Source organism: Lonchura striata, chromosome Z (assembly GCF_050655825.1).
Source record: "Lonchura striata isolate lonStrDom1 chromosome Z, ASM5065582v1, whole genome shotgun sequence".
Lineage (NCBI taxonomy): Eukaryota > Metazoa > Chordata > Aves > Passeriformes > Estrildidae > Lonchura > Lonchura striata.
Genome location: NC_140740.1, coordinates 20,030,041 through 20,056,087, shown reverse-complemented (window position 1 = coordinate 20,056,087; position 26,047 = coordinate 20,030,041). Strand labels below are relative to the sequence as shown.

Genomic DNA, 26,047 nt, shown 5'->3' with positions numbered 1-26,047 from the left:
CCAAACTGATTAGGTGGGTGATACATGCTCTGAGAACTTTTAATTTCATTTTTATGTAATAGAGTGTTATAAATTAAATATATAGTTAGATTTATATCAGAGTATGCTTTCAATTACTCTCTGAAGCAGAGCAGTGATCTAGTGTATCACAGATCTTCCTCTAGAGAGTTGAGACAAGTTTGCCTAAGATGAAATCGACACATAAAATATGCCCTTTACTGAAATCTACTTTGACAAGGTGTTTCTGTTCCCGCTTTTATCTCTTGGAAAGCTGGACAGCAATTATAAATCAAATATAGAAACATCTTGGTTTTGTGACCTTGTAAACAGCAGACAATAAAGGACCTTTTTTACTACCTCTTAGTCTAACAGTGCAAACTCTCTTTTGGTCCAGCCAAGCTTTATTTTGGTCTGTACAAACATTTAAAAGGCAATAGGACATAATTAAAAAAAAATAAAGATGTTTGGGGTCTGAAGATAAAAGAAAAGACAGCATAAAACCATGGAGAAATGCATGTGTAAACAAAGACAAAGTGGGTATTAATGACAATGTTCACCACACTGTGTTTTATTACATTGGGTTTTTCATCTACAAATCTAGGTGAGGACTACAGTGTAGCTTCATCAGATGTTGTCTTACTAGAAGGGGAAACTAGTAAAGCTGTGCCAATTTATATAATTAATGATATCAATCCTGAACTTGAGGAGTCATTTTATGTTCAGCTGCTGAACCAAACAACAGGAGGAGCCTTGCTTGGATCTTTGACGAGGGCAGTCATAACTATTGAGGCTTCTGATGAACCATTTGGATCCTTTGGTAAAAGAGTACATATTTTCTTCTGTTTTCTTCTGTTATTCTTTTTCTTCTTGGGGTTTGTGGGGGAGCTGCTACTTGGCAGCTGAATAAAAACATTCAGAAGCAGAAGTGTGGGTATATAGAGTAAAGGAAAATATAAGATGAAGTTAATTTAAAAATCTAATAAAGAAGTAATGGGGCTTTAATATAACAGAAGGATTGAGCCTCTTGGAGGCTCTAATTAGCGGCACCAAGCCGTAGAACAAGAGGTAACAAGGTGAAACTGATGCCCAGGAAGTTGTGCACTGGAACAGGTTGCCCAGAGAGGTTGTCGAATCTCCTTTTGTGGAAACTTCCAAGAACTGCCTGGACATACTCCTGTGCCATGTGCTCTGGGATGACCCTACTTGAGCAGGGAGCTTGAATCAGATGATCTACAGTGGCCTCTTCCAACCTGGCCCATTCTGTGATTCTCTGATTTCTACTTAACATATTCCATGTTAAACAGTTATAATTAATTTCTTCAATAAGTGACATGAAATCTATAAAGAGTTGCTTTGCTGGGTAATTATATTCTAAGACATTAAAAATGAATGTATTGGAATAGACTTTTTGGATGAAGGCTTTATTTTCATGCTAATTTTCCCTGCAGATGAAAAAATGAGTATTGAAAGTCTGCTTTTAGATTGAAACATGATTAAAAAGGGTTTATCTGTGCAAGTAAATGCAAGCAAGTAAAATGAAACTGTACTTCAGAAACTGATATGTTTACTTTCAGTTTTATTGTTAATGCACTACAACTCCCTGTGGTGTATGTCAGTTTTTCAGAATACTGAATTCACTGTGGAGGAGCCTGAATTTGGATCAGTAACCATAAATCTGCCAATAATCCGCAATGCTGGGACGCTGGGTAATGTTACAGTTCAGTGGGCTGCTACCATTAATGGACATCCTGCTGATGATGACTTGAAAGCTGCCACGGGTAATATTACTTTTGCTCCTGGGGAAACCATTCAGATGTTGCTGTTGGAAATCCTGGCTGATGATGACCCAGAAGTAGAAGAAGTAAGTAGAGCAATTTATGTCTCTCTTGAACAGCATTAGAGTTTTAACTTGTATAAGAGATGTGTGCAGATCAAAGCAAAAAATGTTATGGCAGGAAGCTGCAACAAGTTCAGATTTTATTTTGCTTGTGATTATTTTTAGTAATGACAAAAATTATTCAGCTGCATTATTTGTTCTTCTTTTTTTTTCTTTTTGAGATTGTCCATGTAGAATTAATTCAGGCCTCCAATGGTGGTGCTATCGGGTTAGATGGCTTGGCAAATATTGTTATACCTGCCAATGATAATCCTTATGGCACAGTTTTCTTTCATCAATCCTCATATCAAATTCAGGAGCCACTAGAAAGAAATTTACTTGCAAATATATCAGTCAGGAGAAGGTCTGTATAATATTGGCTGATTTTAATATCTTTTTTGTTGTTGTTGTTGGTTTTGTTTGGTTTGGTTTTTGTTGGGTTTTTTTTGGCAATAATTTTAAATATTACACCCTTGTATAGGTATTTGCATCAATTTCTTGTTCTGCCAGCTTTTTTTTCATATACATTGATTTTGAACTAGATATCTGCTTGTTAGAAATGCACATAAAGTACAAATGTAATAAATGTGTAGTGTAAACCCAGTGCACACAGTGTAGTTGAAGTTTTATTTTGTCTGTTAGATTGACAAGCCATTTAAAGCTGCAAACCAGCCTTTTCCTGTGATAAGGAGGACAAAAGGTATCAAATGTTGTGTGATGGAAGACAAAATGAAAAGCAAAACAGGTTTTGCATGTGAAATATGATATTCTGAGGACACCTCAGAGGAATCATGACAATACTAGACAGCAAAGCTTTTTCTTCCTTGATGGCCCTAGGAAGACTAAGTTAACTCCTAGAAACAAATGAAACATTCTTGCTTAATAGACTGCTGCCCAAGCTATAAACAATGAAACTTGCTTTCCAAAAAACCCAGCTACTCAGTTATTCTAGTACTAGCTTCAAGGAAAGTCACTTTAATTAGCTATTTGTAACTTCTCAGCAATTCAAAAGGCGTTAGCTGATTTTGTTAATTTTTATTCTTAACATAGTGACATACAGAATATTAGACATGCTTTACCAGCTAACATAACATTTTTATTTAAATGTCTTTTAGTGGGGGAAGGTTTGGTCAGCTGCAAGTATTTTACAGCACTTCTGAGACTGACATTGTAGCTCTTGCCATTGAGCAAGGTGAGGATATCCTGGCCTATTATGAGTCTCCTGCACAAGGAATTCCTGACCAGCCATCCAAGACCAGAGTGAATGTGTCAGCAGCAAGTAACCCACTGTATGCCTGTGCAACTCAGTGCCTAAAAGAACAAGCATGTTCAGCCTTTACATTTTCCAGTGCCTCTGAGATTCCTCTCTGCCTCTGGCTGATGACAGAGATTGGGCCACTAACTAACATGTCAGGATTATGGACCTACAAGAAAAACATCAGCAGTACCTCCATTCTGTTTAGCACACAAGCCATTGCTGGTAGTGATTATGAATCTATCACAGGACAGTGGGCCATCATGCAGGAAGGAGAAGAGTTTGCAAATCTCACAGTTACCATACTCCCTGACAGCCTGCCAGAACTGGATGAAAAATTCACTGTATCCCTGTTGAAAGTTGAACTATTGAACATCTCAGCCAGCTTAAAAAATCAACCAACCATTGGACAGCCAAATACTTCTACAGTTATCATAATGATGAATGGGGATGCCTTTGGAGTATTTAAGATCTATAGTGTAAGTCCCAATGCAACAGAGAATGGTCTGTATATTGAAGTAGAAGAACGTCCTCAGGCCAGTGTGCAGCTAATGATACACAGGACAGAAGGCAGCCTGGGACAGGTGGCAGTGGAATGGCGTGTTGTTGGTGGAACTGCTACCCCAAACTTGGATTTTGTGGGTGTTGGTGAGATTCTGGTGTTTGCTGAAGGTAAGGCAAGGTTTAGCACTAGCTTTTCTTGTCTAACACTAAAGAAAAAAAAAAAAAAAAAAACCCCACACACAAAGACCACAAAGACTAAAAAAAAATTGTGAAAAGTAAAAATATTTAAGTATTTTTAAAAGAAATACTACAGTGTGCATTTTAAAGATAACATTTTTACTAAATAAGTAAGGAATAAAATAGGTGTTGTATCGAAGATACTGAAAATGAGAATCAGGCCTAAGTGGTCTTTTGTTCTTCAGTCAATACAGTACTAATTTTTTAATGGTATATCTTTTTAGATTCTGAGATTGTATTGATTTTGTAACATAACAGGATAGTTAAAAAATTGCAAATAAGAAATATCTATGTTAGGGATTATTTAAGCACTGTGCAACATGGAAAATGAATTTTATGTTTTCAAAGTCTGAGATAATAGAGCAATTGTTTTGAAAACAATTTATGTGACTGTAGTAAAGATTCCAGCTTTCATTTAGTTTGCTAAATAATCTGAATTTAAATGAAGTCTTGCCAGGGATGATTTGGAAACTGACATATAATTATATTAGTGTTTATAAGTTTACTAAGTCTATTTACAAGATACTTTGAAAGAAAGTATAACAAAAAATATATGTAGGGGGTAAACTGATAATTAGTATAGTTTAGGCACATACAATGAACAATAGGATTCTGTTGCAAATTATAATGTATTGATTGTGTTTGCTGCTTGCATCTTTGATATTCCAGAAGACAGGTAACTAAAACAATGACAGCTTACTTTAATGCATTTCCTGGTCCAGTAAATATATAGTCAAATTTCATGTACCTATGTCTGTATGTAACATCAGAAAATGTATTCACTTGGTAATTCTTTTTACAAGAATTATATTCCTTTTTCTAATTGCAGTTTGAAAGCCAGAAAACTTATAAAGCAAATAAAAATTCTAGGCATTCAGAAATTATGCCAACATTGTTAATTTCTACAGAGTATATTGAATATTTAAAAAAAAATACTGATTAATAAAGCATTTTATTAGTAATTAAATAAATTTTCATAACAACATTCAATAACTTCTAGACAGGTATATAAGTAAAGATTCTTTATGTCCCTTTTTTATGTTAGTTAAGTATTTACTGCTAGAGTAGATTATTGCATCTTTTTAAAGGTGATTTTCATGTGAACGTATAAGGATGTATATGTTCTTCTACTTTTAGGTGAAACAAGAAAAATGGTCACACTGACCATTTTAGATGATCCAGAGCCAGAAGATAATGAAAGCATCATAATCAGCCTGGTGCATACTGAAGGAGGGAGTAGGATTCTGCCCAGTTTCAACACTGTCACAGTGGTTATCCTGGCAAGTGACAATGTGGCAGGAATCATTAGCTTCCAGACAGCTGGAAGATCTGTTATTGGTCATGAAGGTGGGTTCTGTGTGTGACCACACTCAGTTTAACATCACCTCCCTTTTCTGTGCTTTCTGTTAAGAACCATTCACTGATTGTATCACCGTTCAGAGAATGCCAGCAAAAAGAGAATAAACACATACTTAGCATGCATTTCTTTGGATTTTTAACACTTTTAAACATAGCTTAAATTGAAGCTATGGGAACGATGAATAGACCATTTCCAAAGCTGTATTTCACCATTTTTTCTTTCCCTTCCTTTTTCTGAAGATTATGCCTTGCTTCTATTGGCATAGCCTTTCTAAGCTCCTTTTAGCATATCTCATTCATTTATACCATATTCCAGAACTATATATAAACACCAATCATACAGACCAATTGCTAATCTTAAGCAAATATTATTTATCACTGACTTAAAATTTATTTTAAATTATCTAGAAAATATTCCCACAGAAAAAAAATAGGAAAAAATCTTCCATCTTTCTAAAGTTTCTCTTCATACTTTTTATGGCAGCTTGTCTTAGGGGTGTGACAATCTTGACATCATCACTCAGTCATGACTTTTGTCATTGATGATAGTTTGATATCTAGTGTCTACTAGTGTTTTAAGGGAGCATGTTTCATGTTTTACCTAGAGTTAGTACAGTTCTGCATAGGACACTAGCAATACAAATGGTGTCTGCTTTTATTAGCCTTTGCTGGAATCTCAGTGTTTTGCAGTCTAAATTTTTTCTGATATGTAAACTGATGGGTAGAGAAAACTAATAGAAAACTGCTGTCTGAGAATGTGTGCACTTATTTTTTTTGTTGGAAGAAACAGTCTATCTCAGAAGATCATGGTCTGTTTTTTCCTATAATGAAAGGTTACCATAAGCTTTTGGGTTTTGGTTAGATATAGTCTGTGTTAATTCTACTGTGCCCAGTTTCCGTCCTTTATTACTACACATTAGTGGTTCTGATATGCATAACAAGCCAGCTGCATTTTGGCAGTCTAAGAACAGCTGTTAATGAGCCCAAGGAATAAATACAAAGCATCTCACCCCAAGGTTATGAAGACCTCATATACTTTCCACTGCTTAAATGTTAGTCATAACAGGCTGAAGCTGAAAGCTTTTATCTGGAACTGAAATATTCTGGTATGTATAGTACGTATATAGTACTATAACTGATTCCAGTTCCTTCAGCTTGTGAAAAACAGTGTAATGCACTGCATTATGGCAAGAAAAAACAGCCAAACTAGTTCATTTTGATTAAAAAAAAAAAAAAAAGGAATGAGCTAAGGTCTTAATATGATTTCAGTGTTTTTACTTCATTTTCATTATCAAGTTTTTTCTTATGGAGACAAACATTAACAGACATAAATCCAAATAGATTTATCTTTTATATTTATTATATTCTTGAACAGTTGCTGTTAAGCAACTTGTCCTTTTTTGAAGCTGTTCATGTTATTTATCCCTGTGGGGAGGAAGGATTTGAAAAACTGGAGAGTGGTGAGGGAAGAGAAAAATAAGTTCATTTTAGAATTGTTTTTGCTTAGAGATCAACCCTGCAGATAGGAGATGTTAGAAAAGACTCAGTGTGAGAAAATTTAGGTATTTGTGTTCACTCTGCATTGTTTGCTGTCATCCTAAAGTAAATTGATTTTTCTCACAGAAGATAACAGGATGTTGTTAAAGTCTTAAAAGCCTTTCCCATAGACTTGGACCTCTTCATAAGGGGGGAAAGGAGGTAAGACAGTTGATGAACCACAGCCTGGTAAAGCATTGTCCTGCATTGCCCAGGCCTTTTGATATAAAACACAGTGCTCAGGTCTGGGCACTTTTTGCCCTACTAATATGGAATAAGCTTAGCAGTATTGTTGTCTCTGTTTTGAAAGTTGCATAATGGAATAAATCTTTTCTTCACACTTTAGCTGTGGGTGTCTTGGTGTTACCTGCATATACTCACTTCAAGTACAGGCAGAACATGCAACAGTTGTATGGCTATGATTTAATTGGATGAAAACACACTGCAGTAGCTTGAAATAGCTTGAAAGAACATGAGAATTTATTAGATCCCCTTCTCCTTGCTAAAGGCAGAAATCTAAAAAAAGATTTAAAATAGTAAAATATTAAAAAAACCCTAGAATACAAAATAGTGAAATTAACCTAATAATACTTTCAATCTGCAGAGATCGATTTGCATTTGTGTTAGTATTTCTTACTGGATAGGAATAACAAAGATCAATCAGCTTCACTGATCTTTATGTGAGTCAGTAGATGACTACTGGAGAATCTTTAATTGAGATTAATTGTACTTCAGATTTCTTATTGGTGCTTGGATTACAATGTACCAAGGTTCTATATCTTGAAGTATTTTACAGTCTTCAGTGAAAATTTGTTGTATGACATAATGCTGCATTGAAATAAACTTTGTCTATGTTGTGTGTTCTGTGATGATGGGAAAGTAATTTTTTTCTTTCAAATAATTTGTTTGCAATGGATGTGCAAAATTCTCAAATAGGATGAACAGATTTCAGGGCAATGTAAAATGATATGAAAAATTAGCCTGAGTGGAACCTGTACATTATCAGTCTGTCCTCAGATATCTGACTGTAGAAGCAGAATTTTTGTGATGTCAATAAATTTTGAATTCCTTTGTTCTCTTAGAACTAGTGTCAGCAACTTAAACAAGGCTTAAATGAAGTTTGAAATGATGAGACTGATAACATACTAATGCTATGTATTGGAAAACTGCTGTATAAAATTTTTGTGTAACTTTGCAATTTTATTTTTCATTTTATTAAGGTCTTTTGAAGTTTCTTGTTTATATCTACCTCATTTGTAGCCAATATACTGGCATCTCTCAAATATTTCCTCACCAAACAGAGAACATGTCCAGAAAGTGATCAATTTTTTCTGCCCATTATAGATATACAATACTGTCTGCAGCATAATAAGGACCCCAAACTGGTATTCTTTGAGTTACACTGTCAGTGAGAGAGCTATGCTGCTCAATTCTGTATGCCATAGACAAGAATATAACCTAACACCACATCTTCTTTTTCCCTTTCACAGATGTATCTCAGTGTTTCTCAGTAACGTAGCTTTTAAGTGTGTACATAACACAAAATAAAAGATGGAAATATTCCTAGTCTTGCAACAGCAAAAAAAATTCAAGTCAATTTATAGCAATACTAAGAAAATAATTTTCAGACAATTGAGGGTGGACCTAAGCTTACATGATTATTTCCAAGCACCTCAGTATTATAAACTTCTGTGTATTTCATGTCCTTGAAAACTAATTCCACACTTAAATACTGGCAAACTTCCATCTGTGAACTGGGAAAATGCTGTTGACATACAGATGCAATACACTTATGTATTATAAATAGACATCTCTCCTCTAGTGTGAATATGTACCATAATTTTACCAATATTACCTATTGATCAATTTAATAGTAACATAATATTTTTATTATGTATATATTTATTACATGCCCATGTTTAAAATATTTTATACCAAATATTTATTTGGTATAAATCTATATAGATATTTCATACTTTATAGTAATACAGATTTTCTTATTTTTCAAAACTTTCTAAATAGTTTACTCTTTAAGTGACTGTTTGGTTAAATATTATAAATGTGGAAAAACCATAATTACTTCTTACAGATGCATGTTTTCATTTATTACTTATTATCTCTGAAATTGTAATAATAAATTTTTAAAAATAAATATTAAATTATAGACCATTAATGTTTTGCTTCTAAATACTGTCCTTTTTAAATTATGAATTGGTACTTTTTTCTGTGTGTTTTCTAACATCCATAAACTGATAATATTTGTGAATTCAAACTCACATAACTGGAACTTGCAGGTAACTGCAAGCATTTTTCCACATGCACTATGTAAAGTGACAGGACACTGCAGATGTTAGGAGCATGCCTATTCCTTGCCACTTAGCTGCTGTAGAAAGCTGTGTTAAAGCTGTGTGTAGAGCATTTATTTTGCGTGTCATTCACAAACAGATACTGCTCTTTGTTTTGTGCATGTTTTGATAGCAGTTATGCATATGTACCAGGTTCCTTTATATTTTGAAAGTTCTCTTCAAGAATGAACTAAATTCAAAAAAAACTGTGAGGAAAGAGTTTAGATTTGTGGGGGATTTGTTTCAATATTAAAAAAAAAAAAAGCACATAACTACTGGGAATCTCACTATTAAAAATATTAAGTTTTACATAAAAAACACTTTAACTGTGTTTCATATTTTTTTGTTTTCATTTTAAGAGTTGAATTGTAGAAGAAACCCCAAAATATTACATTTTGCCCTTTGTTCCTAGGAGAAAAACTGCAATTCCATGTTGTAAGAACTGCCCCAGGACTGGGAAATGTTACTGTTGAGTGGAAGATAGTTGGACATAATATACAACAAAATTTTGAATACTCTTCTGGAATTCTCTTTTTTCCTGAGGTGAGTCCGTAAGAAAATCTAATGGCTACAAGAGAATATTGTAATTTGAAGTGAGCTGACAAAACAAGTATGCTTGTATAGCAGTCTTCTTTGTCTTGATATGATTAAACAGCAGGGAGTTTATAGTTTTCAGTATTTTAACTTGACATTTCTTAAAGGTATTGCTTAAAATATATATGATAGAGTGGTATTACTTGTACTCTGTACACTAATGACTTATCAGTTTATCAATGACATTTATAGGGAATATTGAATACAACATTATATGTCCACTTGCTGGATGACCATATTCCAGAAGATAAAGAAGAATACCGGATCATCCTATACAACATCAAAACAGAAGGTAATACAGAACTACAGGCTGCTATATCTGCTATATCTGAAATTGCCATTAAGTAGTGTAATAGCTTTGTGTGTATTCAACCATTTTGGAAGTATAGGACTACAGATATTGATAATGTTGCAAACTATATAAAATTTGTTCACATTTTATTGAAACAGTCTTGACACTTCTATGTATTTATGCATACATATGATACAGGTGTCATAAAATAAATGGATATTTTTAAACTATCTTCAAGCTGTCTCTCTAATCTGTCTCTAAATTACCAGAATTCAGAATATTTTACTTGAGAAGTTATTGAGAAGTTGAATATAATTTTAACTTAATTAATTATAATGAAATTTAGAAATTGTAATGAATTATTAAAAAAACCTGTCCTTTTCCAACAGAAGTAGTTCAGGAAAGTCCATATTTAGCACTGTCTTTTCAGATTTTTTAATTTCTTAATACAGTCTTGAACTCTATACTTATTATAAATACAATTTTTGTTGTGATTGAATGTTCCTGTGCTTGTTAAAGAATGCAATTACATATACATTCCACACAATCCATAGCATTCAGTGAGCGCATAGTGTGTTTGGTTTGATTTCATTTGCAGTGTTATTGGCTGTCATTTGTACATAAAAATAGCAGTAACCTAAGACAAAACTTTATTTTCCTAACACAATTAACTGTAGTGCATTGATTCTTTTGTAGGTGTTTCTCCTTCTGGTGCTGCTGTTTTGGATAGTCAAGGATATGAAGCTATTCTGACGGTAGAAGCTAGTGATGAACCACATGGAGTACTGAATTTTGCTTCTCCATCCAGGGTAGTTTTACTTCCAGAGGAAAACAAAACAGTTCAACTTTTTATTAACAGAGAATTTGGATCTCTAGGTTTGTATAACATCTCTAAGAGAAATTAAGTTTTGTTTTCAAAATCAGTAGAAAAATGAAAGCCATGACAGGAGGCTAGAAATTCTGGAGTTGATGTTTTCTAGGCTCCTTACTGCAGGCCTGGGAATTCAGTTTTAGTTAATACTGAAGGCATAGCCTTTAATTCCACAGCAAGGGATCTGGGGGCTATGACATAGCTAGTTGGCTGTTAGGGTTGTACTTTTATGTCCAGCAAATCTGTTTTGAATTATCTGTTGAGAAGAAATAAAAAAATATGGGAAAAGGAGCTAGCATAGAATTATCATTTCCACAACATTCCCTCTATAAACTTCCAGAATCTGAAAGTTTAGGAATATCCCATAAAAAAAGTTGCATTGATGCCTCTGAATTCAGTTTATGCTTCTAAGAATTCTGTATTTCTTTTTAATTAAAATTTCCTTTTAAAATCAAATTAACTTCAATAATTCACTGTGTGCCAAAATATTTATTTTGTGTGTTTTTCCTGAGTATTTTGACTTCCATTGAGAGATAACATATATAATCATTTTCTATTAATATTTTTAGACTATATCTAGACCTCTGTTAAAATCCCAATTTCTCTGTTTTGAGGTGAAGTGATCAATTTAAACAAACATTCAAGATCTGGGCACACTATAGATTTATAGAGGAATTTAAATACCGTTTCTTTGTTTTTCCATTACTTTTTTAATGTCAGTCAGTAAGTCAATTACCTTTCAAACATTACTTAGGAAAATATTAATATATTCTAAGTTTCTATTGTAAATGTAAAATCTCTCAACTGAACTCCATCTTTATTTATTAAAACTAAGATTCTTTTATACCTTATGTTTTATTTTATACAGATTAAATTTGAATTTCATTTGTCATTTTATCTCCAGGATCACTCACTTTAAATCTGTAATTTGATAGTAATATCACTATCTTTAAATAGTAATTTGACTACTATGGCAGATTCGTGAGATGTGGCTTTGTTATTAAAAAAAAAATGTATAGCTTTCCCTCTAATAAAATTTATCAGTGTGTCTCCTAATTTTTACTCTCTATCAACATCTATCTCAGTCTATCTGGGAAGGAAACTAAATTTAGAACTCTTCTTAGAGCCTTTCTTAGACATCAGTCATTCCTGAAACACCCTACTTTCATTGACACCAAAGCTGGTATTAATAATATATTAGATGTCCCAGGTATGTAGTGTAACATTTGAAGTTCACAGCACCTAAAATATATGAATACATTGGATCCTAATACTTTCTGAGTCCTGTGATTTTGGACAAATTATTAAATGCTAGACTGAAAGAAATAAGTCCTGTTAGTTTCAGATTAGTGTTTTAATCCTCTGCTTTGCAGTTAGGCTTTCCATTTTTTCAATGAGCATTTGGTCTCTTTTCTTTGTATATTCTTGCGAACATTACATAAGAATTGAAAAAAAGTGGTGTGTTCTTGTCACAATTTAAACAGGTGTTATCAATGTTACGTATGCCACAGTTCCAGGATTGGTCTCCATAAGTAATCAGACAGAGGGGACCTTGGCTGAACCAGGAGCTGATTATGTATCTGTTTCTGACTCAGTGATTTTGAAAGAAGGAGAAACATCAGCTGCCATAAATGTTACTATTCTAGAGGTAAATTCTATATCCTTTCACTCTATACTTACTGGTATGACAATCAAGAAGGAATATTGTGGAACCTGAATCTTGCATGCTGTATTATTTGAAGCTATTGAATTTATGGCAGTTTAGAAAGACTGTTTTGGTGTTTAATGGTAAAATCACAGAAGGACAAATAATAACAAGACAGTGCTACTTATAGTTAAGTGAAATTTTACTCTCTCATTAAGACTTTATTTTCTGATATTGACGAGTGTCATTCATTGCTTGCTACAGGCTCTTACTTTATCAGTAATTGCTATTTGTGCTTTCAAAATTGAGCAGAAATCTATTCACATCTAGTTCAGTGTCACTGCAGTCTTTTCCCTTAAATATTGTCTTGCTTAATAATTAACATTTTATGTAAAAATGTTCCAGGAAAATGGAAACATAAATTAATTCTAATGTTGCTATGAGGTTAGAGACTTCTAGGGTGTTGCTTTTTGACAAATTCTGTGATTCTTAAAGAGAATGAAAAGAGGATATACTGGATTTGTGTTTTGTAGGATGACGTACCAGAAGTTCAAGAATTCTTCTTGGTTAATTTAACTTCAGTGGAACTTATCATGAACCATTCAACTTCCTCTCCACCTAGGCTGGGTAAAACAACTTACAAACAATTATGATTAATTTTATTTTTGTATCAATTGAATGCACATTATATTACTCTGGCATATCATTATTCCACTTGCCACTTCCCAAATAAGCCAAAATGAGACAGAGTATTCTGCAAGAAACATTATAGAACATAAAACATAGTCATTATTACACTGGCTTCTTATTTTTTAAAGCCTGTAAAAATTATAAGATAATTTTCACACAATTGGAGAACATAGTTATCTGAAAAGTTGTGTTTGCAATGTGTTAATGTGATTTTAATTTCCAAGTAAATGACAGAAGCAAATATGTACAAATATTTCCTTCAAGTAGTTCCTTTGCTCACTTTTTCAAAAGTATCTTTTCATTACTTTTTATCAGATTTACTTTTAGGAGTCATAATCTACTGTATTCCTACTCTACCACAGAAATTCATTAATTGCTTGCCTATTGAGTTCCTCATTCTGCTGCTGAACTCAGTAGCACAGCTGCTGTTTGCTTTAAAGACAGTTGGGTTATCCTGATGCACAAGTGACTGTGTTGATTGTTTCTAACATCTTCTATGACTCTTTTTCCCTTTCTTTGCATGCGCATTGAAGTGACAGAATTAATTCGTTACAGACTGAAAGGTAACTTGCAAGACTGCTGATGTCTAGACACTGAGCTGTGATTAGTTGAGTCTAAAATTTAAAACATGGAAAGAGTAACATTAAACTATGAAGGATTTATTGATTTAAATTGTTCTGAGTGCCATATAATCTTAACTTCTGCCATAAGTTGTTAGCAGTCTGAGTCATGACCATTTGACTCTGATGTACCCAGGATGATCAGATTGTAATTGGTATCCATCAGGCAAAATTTTGTCCTCGTTATAAAATGTCACAATTAATTCTGTTATCAGACTGTTTTCTAATCTTGCTTTCCCTTTTTGTGTATGATTTGTGTATGATTATGATTGAGAATTCAAATTCTTGTTGGTCCAGTGCATTTGTTTAGGATTTAGCAATCCTGTGCCCCATGGAAAATCTTTAATATAATTCCAGGTGTCTAATATCAAAAGTGATGGGTGTCCTGCACATGATACTGATATGCAGTTAAACGTACCCATCTGGAATATATAATGAATGCTGTCCCTGTCTTAGCCATGTGCATGCAATATATGGTGTAGGTCTGGGACGTCTGTGACATACAGTTAAACACATGAAACTTAAGTGACCTTTATTCCTGATCTGAGGCTTCATGGATATGGAGCAGAAGCAGGAAACATAAAGGACAGTTCTGTTTACTTCATGCTGCTCTTGCTCCATCCCGTCTTCTAGAAAAGGTGGAAGAAAAGGCCCAACTCTAATACAAAAGTGAAAGAAATTAAGAAAAGAGAAAATGTTGAATACTTGAGAATGATGAAAGAAAAATTAATAAAGTTAATAGATAGAAGGAAAAATTAAGATACGATAAAATGGCAGGAGGTTGTCAGGGGAGAGGAAAAATGCCAGATATGAAATAGAAGGTCCGATGTTAGACATTAAAAGTGAAGTATTATAGATCTTCAGTGAGTTGATCAAACTATGACATGATGAGGGAAAACACCAGTAAGGAATCTGAAGGATCTATATGCACTGTAATCCCTATGGATTTCTAAACTTTTCTGCTGTCTGTGTAGAAGTGTTGCAGCTGCTGTTCATGTTCATCACTACCTCATAGCATCAGGCTTGGATTCAACACAGTGATCTTTTACTTTTATTCAGCTTAATCAGATTTAATAGAAATATCTTTGATGGATCTAAAAATACAATATTTACTACATATTTAATGGAATCAATTTGTTTTATATAAACTGTCAGTCTTCATTTCTTTTTAAATTTCTATTAAAATTAAATTGACATAAATTGAGGTATTCATGTGATGATGTTTAAACAAAATAAGACATTATTTTCTCAGAATAATCAAGTTCTGACTGTCAAGTTCCAGTCTGTGAAATTAGTACAAATTGCTGGCATTAATCTATTATTCAGTATTTTCACAGGGCAATACATGAAATAATCTTGCAAAGTTATTGTGAATATACATGTGTTTTTATGTAGTAATAGAATCTTACAATCCATAAACTGTCTAAAAGCAAATTAATAATTATTTTTTAATAGCAGAATCTGTGGTGTGTGCCATTAAGATTTATTATCAGGCACTGAAACATTAATACAAGATGATATACTGGATCATTTATTATTATTTTTTACTCATTTTCCCTCCAATATTCAGAATGGCACTGTCTGTAAAACATTAAATATCATCATAAGAAAAACACACAATGAATTAAGACTTGATGAATTAAGACTTCATGAAAAATCTTTTTAAAAAGCTTTTGTCATTTTCTACTATTTCTGTGCCATGAGTTTTCTTCAATTTTTTTCTTTTTTTTTTTTTATTTTTTAAAAATACATTAAATGTAATGGTGGTAATTCAAACTCCTGTGTTGCAGTTCTAATAGTAAACTACTAAGGACAAATGTTCTTCAAGCCTTTCCAAGTATCCTGTCCACTTCATTTTCTCCTCTACATTTTGGAAATGGAAAATTATATTTTTCTTCTACAAAATTAATAAAGATATAAAGAAATGCTTCTGTTATTCTTGAAAATAATGAACTCTATTGTTTTTACATACTTGTCTTTCTGTTTTCCCTTTTAGATGTGGAAGGTTTAGCTTCTCAAATTATTATTGATGCTAATGATGGAGTAAGCGGAGTAGTTGAATGGGAAAGATCCAAGTAAGTCTTGGCACCTTGAAGAACTCCCTATGGGAGTCAACTCCCTGTGGGAGTTGAGTCAGTGTTGCCCAACAATTTTCATTATCAGTTAACAGTAAAACTCCTATTAACAATAGAATCAGATCTTTGAGCTGACAGCATATTATTCAGTTCAGTGGAATTGGAAAGATAATGCACACACTAGAAACCAACATTTACATTATGTTTACTCAGAAATCTCCTGCTACCATGTATTTATTTTCACTATTGTCTTTTGTTATTGTGGACTTCCATCACTCCCTCAAGCCTCAATCCAGTGCCCCAGCCTCTGCATCCATGTAAGCATGCACATTGACGTCTCTCAGATCTTTTTCCTCTGATTTCCAAGAGCTAGGAAAAAGGCATCCATGCTCATAGACAGGCTTAATCTAATTCAATTCCATTTTGCTAAAGAAAAAAAAAGTTATAATGGTTGCATTAGACAAGTGGTAATGATGCTTTACTGTAATAGTGCCTTTTCCTTAAAAAGAAGAGGGGATGATTTTAAGTGAAAATATAACAATTCTCTACTATCTTATTAAAAGAACATACTCAGTGAACACTGAGAATTTGTCTTGGTTTTTGTTTTAGTTTTGAAGTTAATGAAACTCATGGGAATCTGACCATAATGGCATACCGAAACAAAGGATCTTATGGCAGTGTGTCTGTGTTTTTTTATGCCCAAAATTTGGAGGCACAGTTGGGTTTGGATTTTAATGTGGTCTCAAGGGTAAGAAGCAAATTTTAAATCTAGTAGTTTTCAATTCTTCAATTTCTTCAAAATAACATCATCTTATTTACTGTGCAGAATGGTCACTAGTACATCTAGATTTCTACTTCTTTCAATTGCTCTGATAATCTGAATAGATATAGATTTAGTAATCTTATTTTAGTCTTTCTTTTTTAGTACTAAAGCGTTTTTAAATATGAGATACATTTTAAACTTTGAAACATCTATTTCAAATACAGTTTTTCTTAGACAAGAGAATATAATATTTTAAAAATATTTTTTGTGAAAGAACTTTCAAAGTGAATTGCTCTTGTTTGTCCTCACTCTACAGTGTGCTAAACTATTTAACTGTTTTTCTTCTTTTTCCATCAGTTTATAAGGGACGTAGAAATTATTATTCTTGTCTCGTCTTTCCTCTCTATTTAAGGCAAATAGTAGTTAAAATTTAAAATTTAGTTAAAATTAGTTTAAAATTTCTGTATGGATTATCAGCTATTGAATATTCAATGTTTTCTGTGTTTTAATGCTAGACTCTTTTTTTTGCTGATGGAGAAAGGAATAAATCTGTTGTTGTTGTGATTTGTGATGATGATATTCCTGAAGGTGTTGAAAGGTTCCAGTTAATTCTAACAAATCCCTCATTTGGCCTGGAATTAGGGGAGAACACAACAGGTAAAACTTAGTTTTGATCTTCTCATTCCTCAGAATTGTCTCTTAGTTACTTTAATTTAATTCTTCTGAATAATCATGTTTTAGACGATACCAGTGTGCTTCTATGGTAAATTATTAATCTCATTTGGAAAGTTTTTAAACATCACTGTGAAAAATGTAAAATTAACAAAATAATATGTAAAATAAAGAATCAGAAATAGCAAAAGCTGGCTGTTTTAATAAGAGAGTCTAGATTCTTCCTTTCTAGGAATCTTCCTAGGTAAAGCAAAATATTTACATATTCTGTTAAATAATATCAGAGACATAAAAGCAATATAATTATATCAAAGAAATAATGGATATGTATATATATTTATCTATTTGTATATGTGTACAATTATATTTTACTATTTTAATGAAAACATATTTCTATTATTTATTTCTCAAAAGCCACAATTACTATATTTGCCAATGATGATGGACATGGAATTTTGTCATTCAATAACAGTGATCACTTCTTCCTAAGAGAGCAAACAGCTCTCCATGTGATGGAAAGTGTTGCAGTATTAAATATTATTAGAGAACCTCCTCAGGGAATATTTGGAACAGTGTCTGTTCAGTATCTTGTAAGTGAAATTAATTCTTCAGAGCCATCAGTGGATTTGGCCCCTTCTCAAGGATACGTTGTGCTGGAAGAGGGAGTCAGATTTAAGGTAATATGGTAAAAATAGTGAAGCAGGCATTTTAAAAACTATTTGAAACTTTACAGAAATGTTTGTGGTTTTTCATGTATTAATTTGTTTCATGTGTTTTCCTTAATTCTTAGAATAAACTGAGTTGTGGGAGTGCAGAAAAATTGAATATGCTTTTCTGTAGATATTTCTCTCTTTGTAATAGTTCAGATAAACTGAAAGCAATATAATTGTTATATAGTATGATGTTTGTATAGGACCATTTATTTATATGTGTTAATATGTAGCTTTGTCATGCAGTCATAATTTTCTACTGTAAGTAATTATGGTGGAATTAAAAATACTATTCCTTGGTGTGGCTTGAACTGAAGAGAGTATGCTGCAGCAAAGGCAAAAGTTGAACAGCTTTCAGAGTTTTAGAAACTTAAAATTACTTATTTTTCTGGCAGTATTAATCCCACTGCTTCTGTACCATCCCTACAAGAATTTCAGCTAGAAAATGAGCTATCTTAATTATGTCAATAATAGGTTAGTATATTATGGTTAGGGGAGTAGGATCTGAAACAAACCTTTCTGAAAATACTGGTTTTCAGTTTCAGAACATAAAATGCATTTGGCACCTAAGTGATGGCCAGTTTAGCAGATCTGTGAGAAGTAGGGAGTAAAAGATTGCTCAATACAGTCTTTAAATGTGGTTTATTGCAGAAGTAAATATAGATCTAAAATGTTGTAAGTTCTATTTTTATTCCAGATCTGTCATTACTAAATATTTTTTCTAAAGCAAAACTACATGTACTACTGTAACTTTCACCTCTTTGGGTAATGAGAATGACAGTGGAAACACCTATTCCTAGACAGTTCTCTGGTGATTTGAGATCACCTTGAGACCATCCACCATGGTGCAGTAGAAAACATTATTATATATTAACATAATATATTTCTCTATTGCCTTTTTTTTTTTCTACTTTGTTCCCAGTACCAGAAGTGTAACTACCTTGTTGCCCATGAGATAGTTCAGTTGACAGCTAAAGTAAAGGAAATGCAACTTGACTGAGCTGCATTAGGGGATCAGGGGACTGTGTTACCAAAGTACAAAACAAATGTATGAAGAAAGGATCAAACTTGTTACATTTCAGAGAATCTTATGATAAGAATAAAGAGGGGAAGGGAAAAAGAAAATTAATGTGGATATGCTAGTGTTAGTGTTTCATTAATGGAGGTCACCAGAGGAGTTATTTTAGAGCCCTGGCCTGAATGTCCATGCCTTACTCCTGCCTTTCCCGTGTCAAGAGCTGCTGTTGTGCTGCCCTGCTGTGCAGAGCTGTCCAGAGGAAGAACAGAAAAAGCAGTATGGCTTGAATAACATTGTCATTGTTGGCTGCCAAGTCTCAGCAGGTTTCTATGCTTGTTTCTTGTCAGACGCTGCATATTTCTGCAATCCTTGATGAAGAACCGGAATTGGATGAGCACTTTATTGTCACCCTGTTCAATCCAACTGGAGGAGCCAGACTAGGCACCAGAGTGCAAACTATGATTACGATATTACAGAACCAGGCTCCGCTGGGGCTTTTCAGCATCTACCCAGTTACAAATAGGTACTTAACCCTGATCCAATTAAAATGAAGTTTTTTCATATTCAGAAAGATGGTTTCCCTTTTAAAAAAAATTAGGAATCCAGTTGTAAAATTTATGATTTTAAAAATTACACCATTTGTCAAGTACCATTACTGCTATACAAAACAGAAAAACAATTAAAATTAACTGTTCACCATTAGAAATATTGATTTCTCTGTGCATTTTTCCTTGAAACAGTATTTAATTAGTGTCCAAACATTTCATTAATACCAATAAATATTAAAAATTTCAAACCATAAACCAGTGTCCCAGAAATCAAGAATTTTCTAATTTAATTTCTAATTTCTTTTTTAAGCGTGTGTAAGATACACCCTCACTCAGGGCTGTTTTTCAGAACCACAAGTGCCAGTCTTGGAATTGAGCCAATCTTGACCCAAGCTCAAGAAGTGGCCCTGAGGAATCTCATGAGGTTTAACAGGACCAAGTGCAAAGTGCTGCACCTGGGTCAGAGCAACCCCCAGTACAGGCTGGGGGATGATCAGATCCAGAGCTGCCCTGCCCCAAAGGACATGGGGGTGCTGGGGAGGGGCTGGACATGAGCCAGCCACGGACACTCGCAGCCCAGAAAGCCAAATGCATCCTGGGCTGCATCCAAAGCCCTGTGGGCAGCTTTGGAGGGAGGGGTTCAGACCCTCTGCCCTGCTCTGGTGAGACCCGACCTACAGAGCTGCCTCCAGCTCTGGGATCCTCAGCACAGGAAGGACATGGAGCTGCTGGAGCAAGTCCAGAGGAGGCCACCAAGTTACCAGAGGGATGGAGAACCTCTGCTGTGAGGAAATGCTGAGAGAATTGAGATTGTTCAGCCAGGAGAAGAGGCTTTGGGCTGACCAGGTCAGCTTTGGGCTGACCCAACTGCAGCCTTCCAGTACCTAAAGGAAGCCTCTCTGAAAATTGGAGAGACACTTTTGGCAAGGGCATGTAGTGACAAGAGGGAATGGCTTAAAACTGAAAGACAGTTGGTTTAGATTAAATATCAGAAAGAAATTCTCTACTGTGAGGGTTGTGAGGCACTGGCAAGAGAAGCTGTGGATGCCACATCCCTGTTCAAGGGATGCCACATACTGTTCAAGGTCAGGTTCAATGGAGGTCTGAGCAACCTGATCTAGTGGAGGATGTCCCTTCTTATGGCAGGAGGGCTGGAATCAGATGATCTTTAAGGTTCTTTTCAACCCAAAAAATTTTATGATTATATTAGTCTATGATATGGAATGATGTTTTCAGGAATCATTCAGCTTCACCCACATAATTGTGTGTTAAATTTCAGGTTGGTTTAAGGTTTTGCTGAATTTCCCATGATTTTGTCAAAGCCTTTTGTGAAGAAACCCTGGGCAACCTTAATTAGTATTAGTCAATCATAGAGCAAACCCAGTATTTTCTTGTTATTGCATATTCTGTGCTGGAAGTGTAGAGTAAGAATCCAATTTTCATACTATAAAAATAATGCTGCATAAAATTTATTTTCACAATTCTCAAATTTAGGACAAATATCTTCACAGTTGAAGAAGCAAACACTACAGTTTATTTGAAAGTTTCACGGAGTAATGGACTCAACGTATCTGTGAGTGTTGAGTGGGAGACATTGTCGGATACTGCGTTTGGCATCAGTACGTTCACTTTATCAAGAGCATCTGTTGTCATTTTCAGAGTTAAGATAGCTACAGAATAACTGAACATACAGGAGATATAATTTTGGAATGAAAATTCACTTATAATACTCCTATGATGTCAAAATTCATTAGATAAAAGATCTTGGCTGCTTAAGAGTCAGCTTAGAATCAGCCACTCCTGCTATAGTTTCAACAGTCTGTATTGCTCTTCTTGTTGCTTATATATTTTCACAAGACTTTTGATTTATAAATCTGTTCTTTACTACTTGTAATTCTGGATTTTTCTAAGTTATGTAAAAGACACTATTTTCTGTAAGGATTGAATGACTAGGTAGTTTGAGAATCTTATTTCCATGACTACTACTTGTGATGACAGAGAGATTGAGAATAAACACATTTTTAGTTTCTTTGTCACTTTTTAATTTCTTCTTATCTAGTTAATTTTCTCACTACCTAAATTCTAACTGAGTCACTCTGAATCACACTCAAATTGCCTATGCATCTTCCATGTAATAGTAATATATGGGAAATTAATTTATTATTTAACTCTCAGTACAACCTCAGTGCTATACATTTCCATGCATTTACATGCACTTATACCAACTATTTAGAAACAACTCAGAATATGGATTAGGTGTTTAGAGCATGGTGCTAAAAATGTCAAGATTGTGGGTTTGACCATTGTATATGCCATTCACTTAAGAACTGGACTTGATAATTCTTGTGTGTCTATTCCTACTCAGAATATTTTGTGATTTCTAATACTAGATTTGGTTTTCACAAATAAATAATTAAAATTGTGTTGTAAAAGACTGTAAAGATAAATACTTTTTTCTTATACTGTATTGCAGGGGATAGCATCAATGTTCTGTCTGTTGTGCAAAGCTTTGTGGAAGAGTCAGCAGCTAGCTGGTGTTTCTTTGCATTGGAAAAAAACCTGTATGGCGTGTTGTTGCGTTCACCTCCAGCTGTGTTTTCTACTCTCTACCAGTGGAAAGGAGTTTTTGTAGCCATTGAGGTAAATGCTTACTTACAGACACCAGCCATGCTGCTTAATAAAACCTTGACATTTCAGTTCCACATTTTTTTTCCTCTCTCAGAATTTCAGTATGTGGAATCCTAAAAGCTGTGTGTCTTTCCAAATCCATGCCTCTCCCTACCTTGTGATTACTCATGGAGGAGGAAGTCGGGGAGCTTCCAACACCAGTGTGTATGCATTAATGCCTGGACGCAAACTATTGAGGGTAAATCTGTGTTACTTACAAAATCATTAAATAATGGTGTTAGAAAGGATTTTGTGAGGCCCTTCTGTTCAGCCAAGTTTTGGGAAAAAGAACTCTGTTCTCAGATAGTTTGGCAACTGAACACTCTGAATAAGTCAGTGATGTAAGTTCCTGTCCTGGTTTAGGCCAGGGCAGGGTTAGTTTTGCAGCAGCCAGGATGGGTATGGCTGGAGCCCAGAGGTTATTGTATACCACCTCATGTCATTTTCTGGGGACGGGGGAAAGGTGCCCTCCTGGGGGTTGGGATAATGTGAGTGCAGTTCATGCGTGTATTGACGGGTTTGTGTAGTGGGTATTTTCACATGTGAATCTTTTCCTCTCTTGTACCCTCTGCTATCTTTATTGTTGGTTTTGCTGTTAATTTTCTCATCATGTTGCTGTTTGTGGTAAATTGTCTTACCTTAACCCATGATCTTCACCTTTTGTGTTTCCAATTCTCCTCTCCATCCCACTGCAGGGGGAGAAGGAAGGTGCAGCATGGTTTGGAGTGTTTCAGTGGGAACACTAAATTGAGACATGGCATTCCTAAAGCATGACAGTTATTAGAGTTTGTTGTCTAATATTTTTTGTAGCCATATTTTGAGGGTGAGATAAAATGACCTTGGAAGTAAAGAAAGAAATTGTGGAGCAATGAAGTCATGGGGCATTTTCTGAAAAAACTATTATAACTAATATTAATTTTGTAAAATGACCCCATACATATTTTTTTAAACTATAAAATTACATATGTGACAATTTTTGTTCATTATTTTATATATGTTTTGCTTGTTTACAGTTTTTAAAAAATATGTGCGTATATGTATAAACTTGAACTGACTACCAAATACCATTTTTTGCATATTTTCCTTGTAGCTACAGACTCTCTCTATTTTGGATACCACACTTGTCAAACATTTTGCTGTGGATGAAGAAGACTATTTGGTTTTTGTGAGTGATACCACTGATTTCAGTTCTATCCAGGTTAGAACACACTTGTTTTCATGGCTTTGATGTAGGTAGTTTGATTAGTTTTCAGTTTGAAATATGAAGGAAATATAGATTTAAAAGTAAGTATATATTCCTCAAAATTTAATTATGTTTCTATTATAGATTTATAAGACATAAAATTCTAGACTTGTTTAAATATAAAAATAACCCTTACATTAACATGTAATTTAGGCTTGGTTTGATTGTATTGCTACTGTCATTTCTGTTTTGAATTCTATTACATTAAAGAACTACAGGAATAGAAATAGCTTCTGACCATAAACATGTTCATCTGAAGAACAGGCATTTCAGTAAGGTAGTTATTTATGTGTTGCTTATCAGTATGTTTCCACCATAATGTAGGATCCACTATAAAAATTAGGAAATCAGTTTATTAAAAGTTTTTCCAATTTTTCATCAAAACACTTAATTTCTTTTTTCTTAGTGCTTGTCATAAATATATAATAAAATACATATTCTATTTTTGCAGGTTTTTCAGTGGAATAAAGATATATTTGTGCTACATCATCAACTTCCACTTTACAGAGCTCTGAACATTGCCTTGTTTCTCCGAGGAGGCATTATGTACTTACTAGTTTCTTTGTCAAATACCAGCCAGAATGTACTCTTGTACCAATGGCTGAATAATGAGTTTAGGAATCTTCATCAGTTACCAGCAAAAGAAATAAAAGTTATGGAGGCCTGGACTTCTGGATCTGATATATATTTGATTGTTGCAAAAGGTATTTAGCAGAAAAAAAACTTTCTGAGTTTGTTAAGTATGTGCTAATTTGTTTGATGAATGAAATGAAATGAAATGAAAGCATTGTGTTTGTTCTCAAATATTTATGAAATAAATTAACAATAGGAAATAATAACTCAATTAACAATAGGAATTAATAACTCTATTCATCTAGCTGTTAATTGCACCCTTTCTAAGCTTTACTGAGCTTTCTTATATGCAAAGGGCATTGTTCAGCAAAGTATATTTTTATTACAAGTATGACACATGTTTTATGTTTGCATCCCTGTGACTATTTAAAAGTGTATATTGCAGTCCATAGGTTTCTTTGCACTTGACCGTTGTCTGCTGAGATTTTTAGTGTTCTTATATGTGAATGTATGCAGAAAAGCCTTTAAATTATGTCATGGAATAAATAAATCATCTAATGGGAAATCATGCTATTGAGTTATGCAAGTAAAAAGGAAGATACAATCACTGGTCTCACTTAGTAATTAAAGCTGCCAGTCTCTGTCTTTGAATGGCCACCAGTGTGTGATTTAATTAACAGGCTTTGTATAATGTAGGCTTTGTAATTTTTCCCCTTTGTAGAAACTGGAAATTCTGAAATATTAATCTGGGAGACAGGGAAGTCTACCTTCAGACACTTTCAGTCTCTTCCAGTCCCTGCTGTAAGAAACATCCATGTTTTCATGCCTCCTTCAGGTTTAGGTAAGATTTTGTTTATAGTGCTGAAATTGAATAAATATATGCATTCAATTTTCATATCATTTATCAAATTTTAAGAGATACTTTAACAACTGAGCTGCCAAGGGCATTTTTCATATTACAAGAAATTTTGAATATATCACTGAATATTTTTTTCTCTTTCTTGCTCAATGTAGTTCACATCCTCCTCTCTGGTAAGGACACAACAGCACTGTACTCCTGGAACTCGGAAGGGAACCAGTTCTCTCTGGTGCTGCAAGCCCCATATGCAGATCATATCACTTCCACTACTGCAAGGTCTCTGAATTCCAGCAAGAGCTTGATTGCTCTTTCTGTTGAGTCCACCTCCCAGATTTATGAGCTTACAACTATCTCCAACCAGTCAGATTTTATACCTAGGTAGGATTTTTGGTTTATCTTCCAACTCTTGCATTCCTTTTTCGGTGGTCTTTTTATTACAGTGGAGACTGTTATAGACTCCTGTATGTGATGTGTTTATTAACACTAAAGAGAATTTTTCACAGGTAGCCTTAGGATAACCTGAAGTCAATCTTCTCACAATTTGCTTTAAAATATGTAATAAAAGGACTTGCAGTTAAACTGGATATTGAAGCTTTTATTTAGAACAAATTAAATTACATTACATTAATAAAAAATTTCAGTTACTGTATGCTCTATTGTAATGAAGAAAAATACCAAACCCAATATTATTCCCATAACCTTTAAACCTCATTGACTTACTCAGGTATATAAACAACAATTTCAGCATCAAAAATGCTCTTTAAATTTTCATTAGTGCTTCTGAATTTTGTTATTCATATCCTCAGTTTATAATTACTCAATGTGTTTGTTTGTATGCTAGTTCAGGTGAATTGATATTTGAGCCTGGGGACATGGAAGCTGTGATAGCAGTCAATATCCTAGATGACATCATCCCAGAGGAGGAAGAATGTTTTAAAGTTCGTCTGAAAAACCCTAAAGGAGGTGCGGAGATTGGTGCCCACAGTTTTGTTAACATAATTATTCCTCCCAATGACAATGCCTATGGAGTCATTGCATTTGCCCAGGTAAAACTTTTAAGGTAAATCATTAAAATATGTATGTATCATTTTGGAA

At 33.9% G+C, this 26,047-nt stretch overlaps 1 protein-coding gene across 8 annotated transcripts in view; it reads left to right on the top strand.

The window, feature by feature from the left end:
* Positions 1-26,047, top strand: part of ADGRV1 (adhesion G protein-coupled receptor V1) — a 253,088-nt gene that overhangs the window by 56,523 nt on the left and 170,518 nt on the right. For 6 of the 8 annotated variants that reach the window (XM_085566958.1, XM_085566953.1, XM_085566955.1 and 3 more), the window contains 24 exons: positions 602-817; positions 1,617-1,861; positions 2,059-2,240; positions 2,992-3,803; positions 5,010-5,219; positions 9,525-9,655; positions 9,899-9,998; positions 10,695-10,874; positions 12,354-12,517; positions 13,048-13,141; positions 13,738-13,767; positions 15,821-15,899; positions 16,509-16,647; positions 17,178-17,319; positions 17,749-18,011; positions 19,410-19,585; positions 21,105-21,229; positions 22,084-22,250; positions 22,333-22,476; positions 23,368-23,475; positions 23,972-24,224; positions 24,815-24,934; positions 25,108-25,330; positions 25,794-25,998. In XM_085566958.1, the coding sequence (XP_085423084.1) occupies positions 602-817; positions 1,617-1,861; positions 2,059-2,240; positions 2,992-3,803; positions 5,010-5,219; positions 9,525-9,655; positions 9,899-9,998; positions 10,695-10,874; positions 12,354-12,517; positions 13,048-13,141; positions 13,738-13,767; positions 15,821-15,899; positions 16,509-16,647; positions 17,178-17,319; positions 17,749-18,011; positions 19,410-19,585; positions 21,105-21,229; positions 22,084-22,250; positions 22,333-22,476; positions 23,368-23,475; positions 23,972-24,224; positions 24,815-24,934; positions 25,108-25,330; positions 25,794-25,998 (4,508 nt within the window). The remainder of the gene's footprint in view (positions 1-601; positions 818-1,616; positions 1,862-2,058; positions 2,241-2,991; positions 3,804-5,009; positions 5,220-9,524; positions 9,656-9,898; positions 9,999-10,694; positions 10,875-12,353; positions 12,518-13,047; positions 13,142-13,737; positions 13,768-15,820; positions 15,900-16,508; positions 16,648-17,177; positions 17,320-17,748; positions 18,012-19,409; positions 19,586-21,104; positions 21,230-22,083; positions 22,251-22,332; positions 22,477-23,367; positions 23,476-23,971; positions 24,225-24,814; positions 24,935-25,107; positions 25,331-25,793; positions 25,999-26,047) is intronic. The other 2 variants (XM_085566959.1, XM_085566956.1) reach the window with 1 other exon arrangement.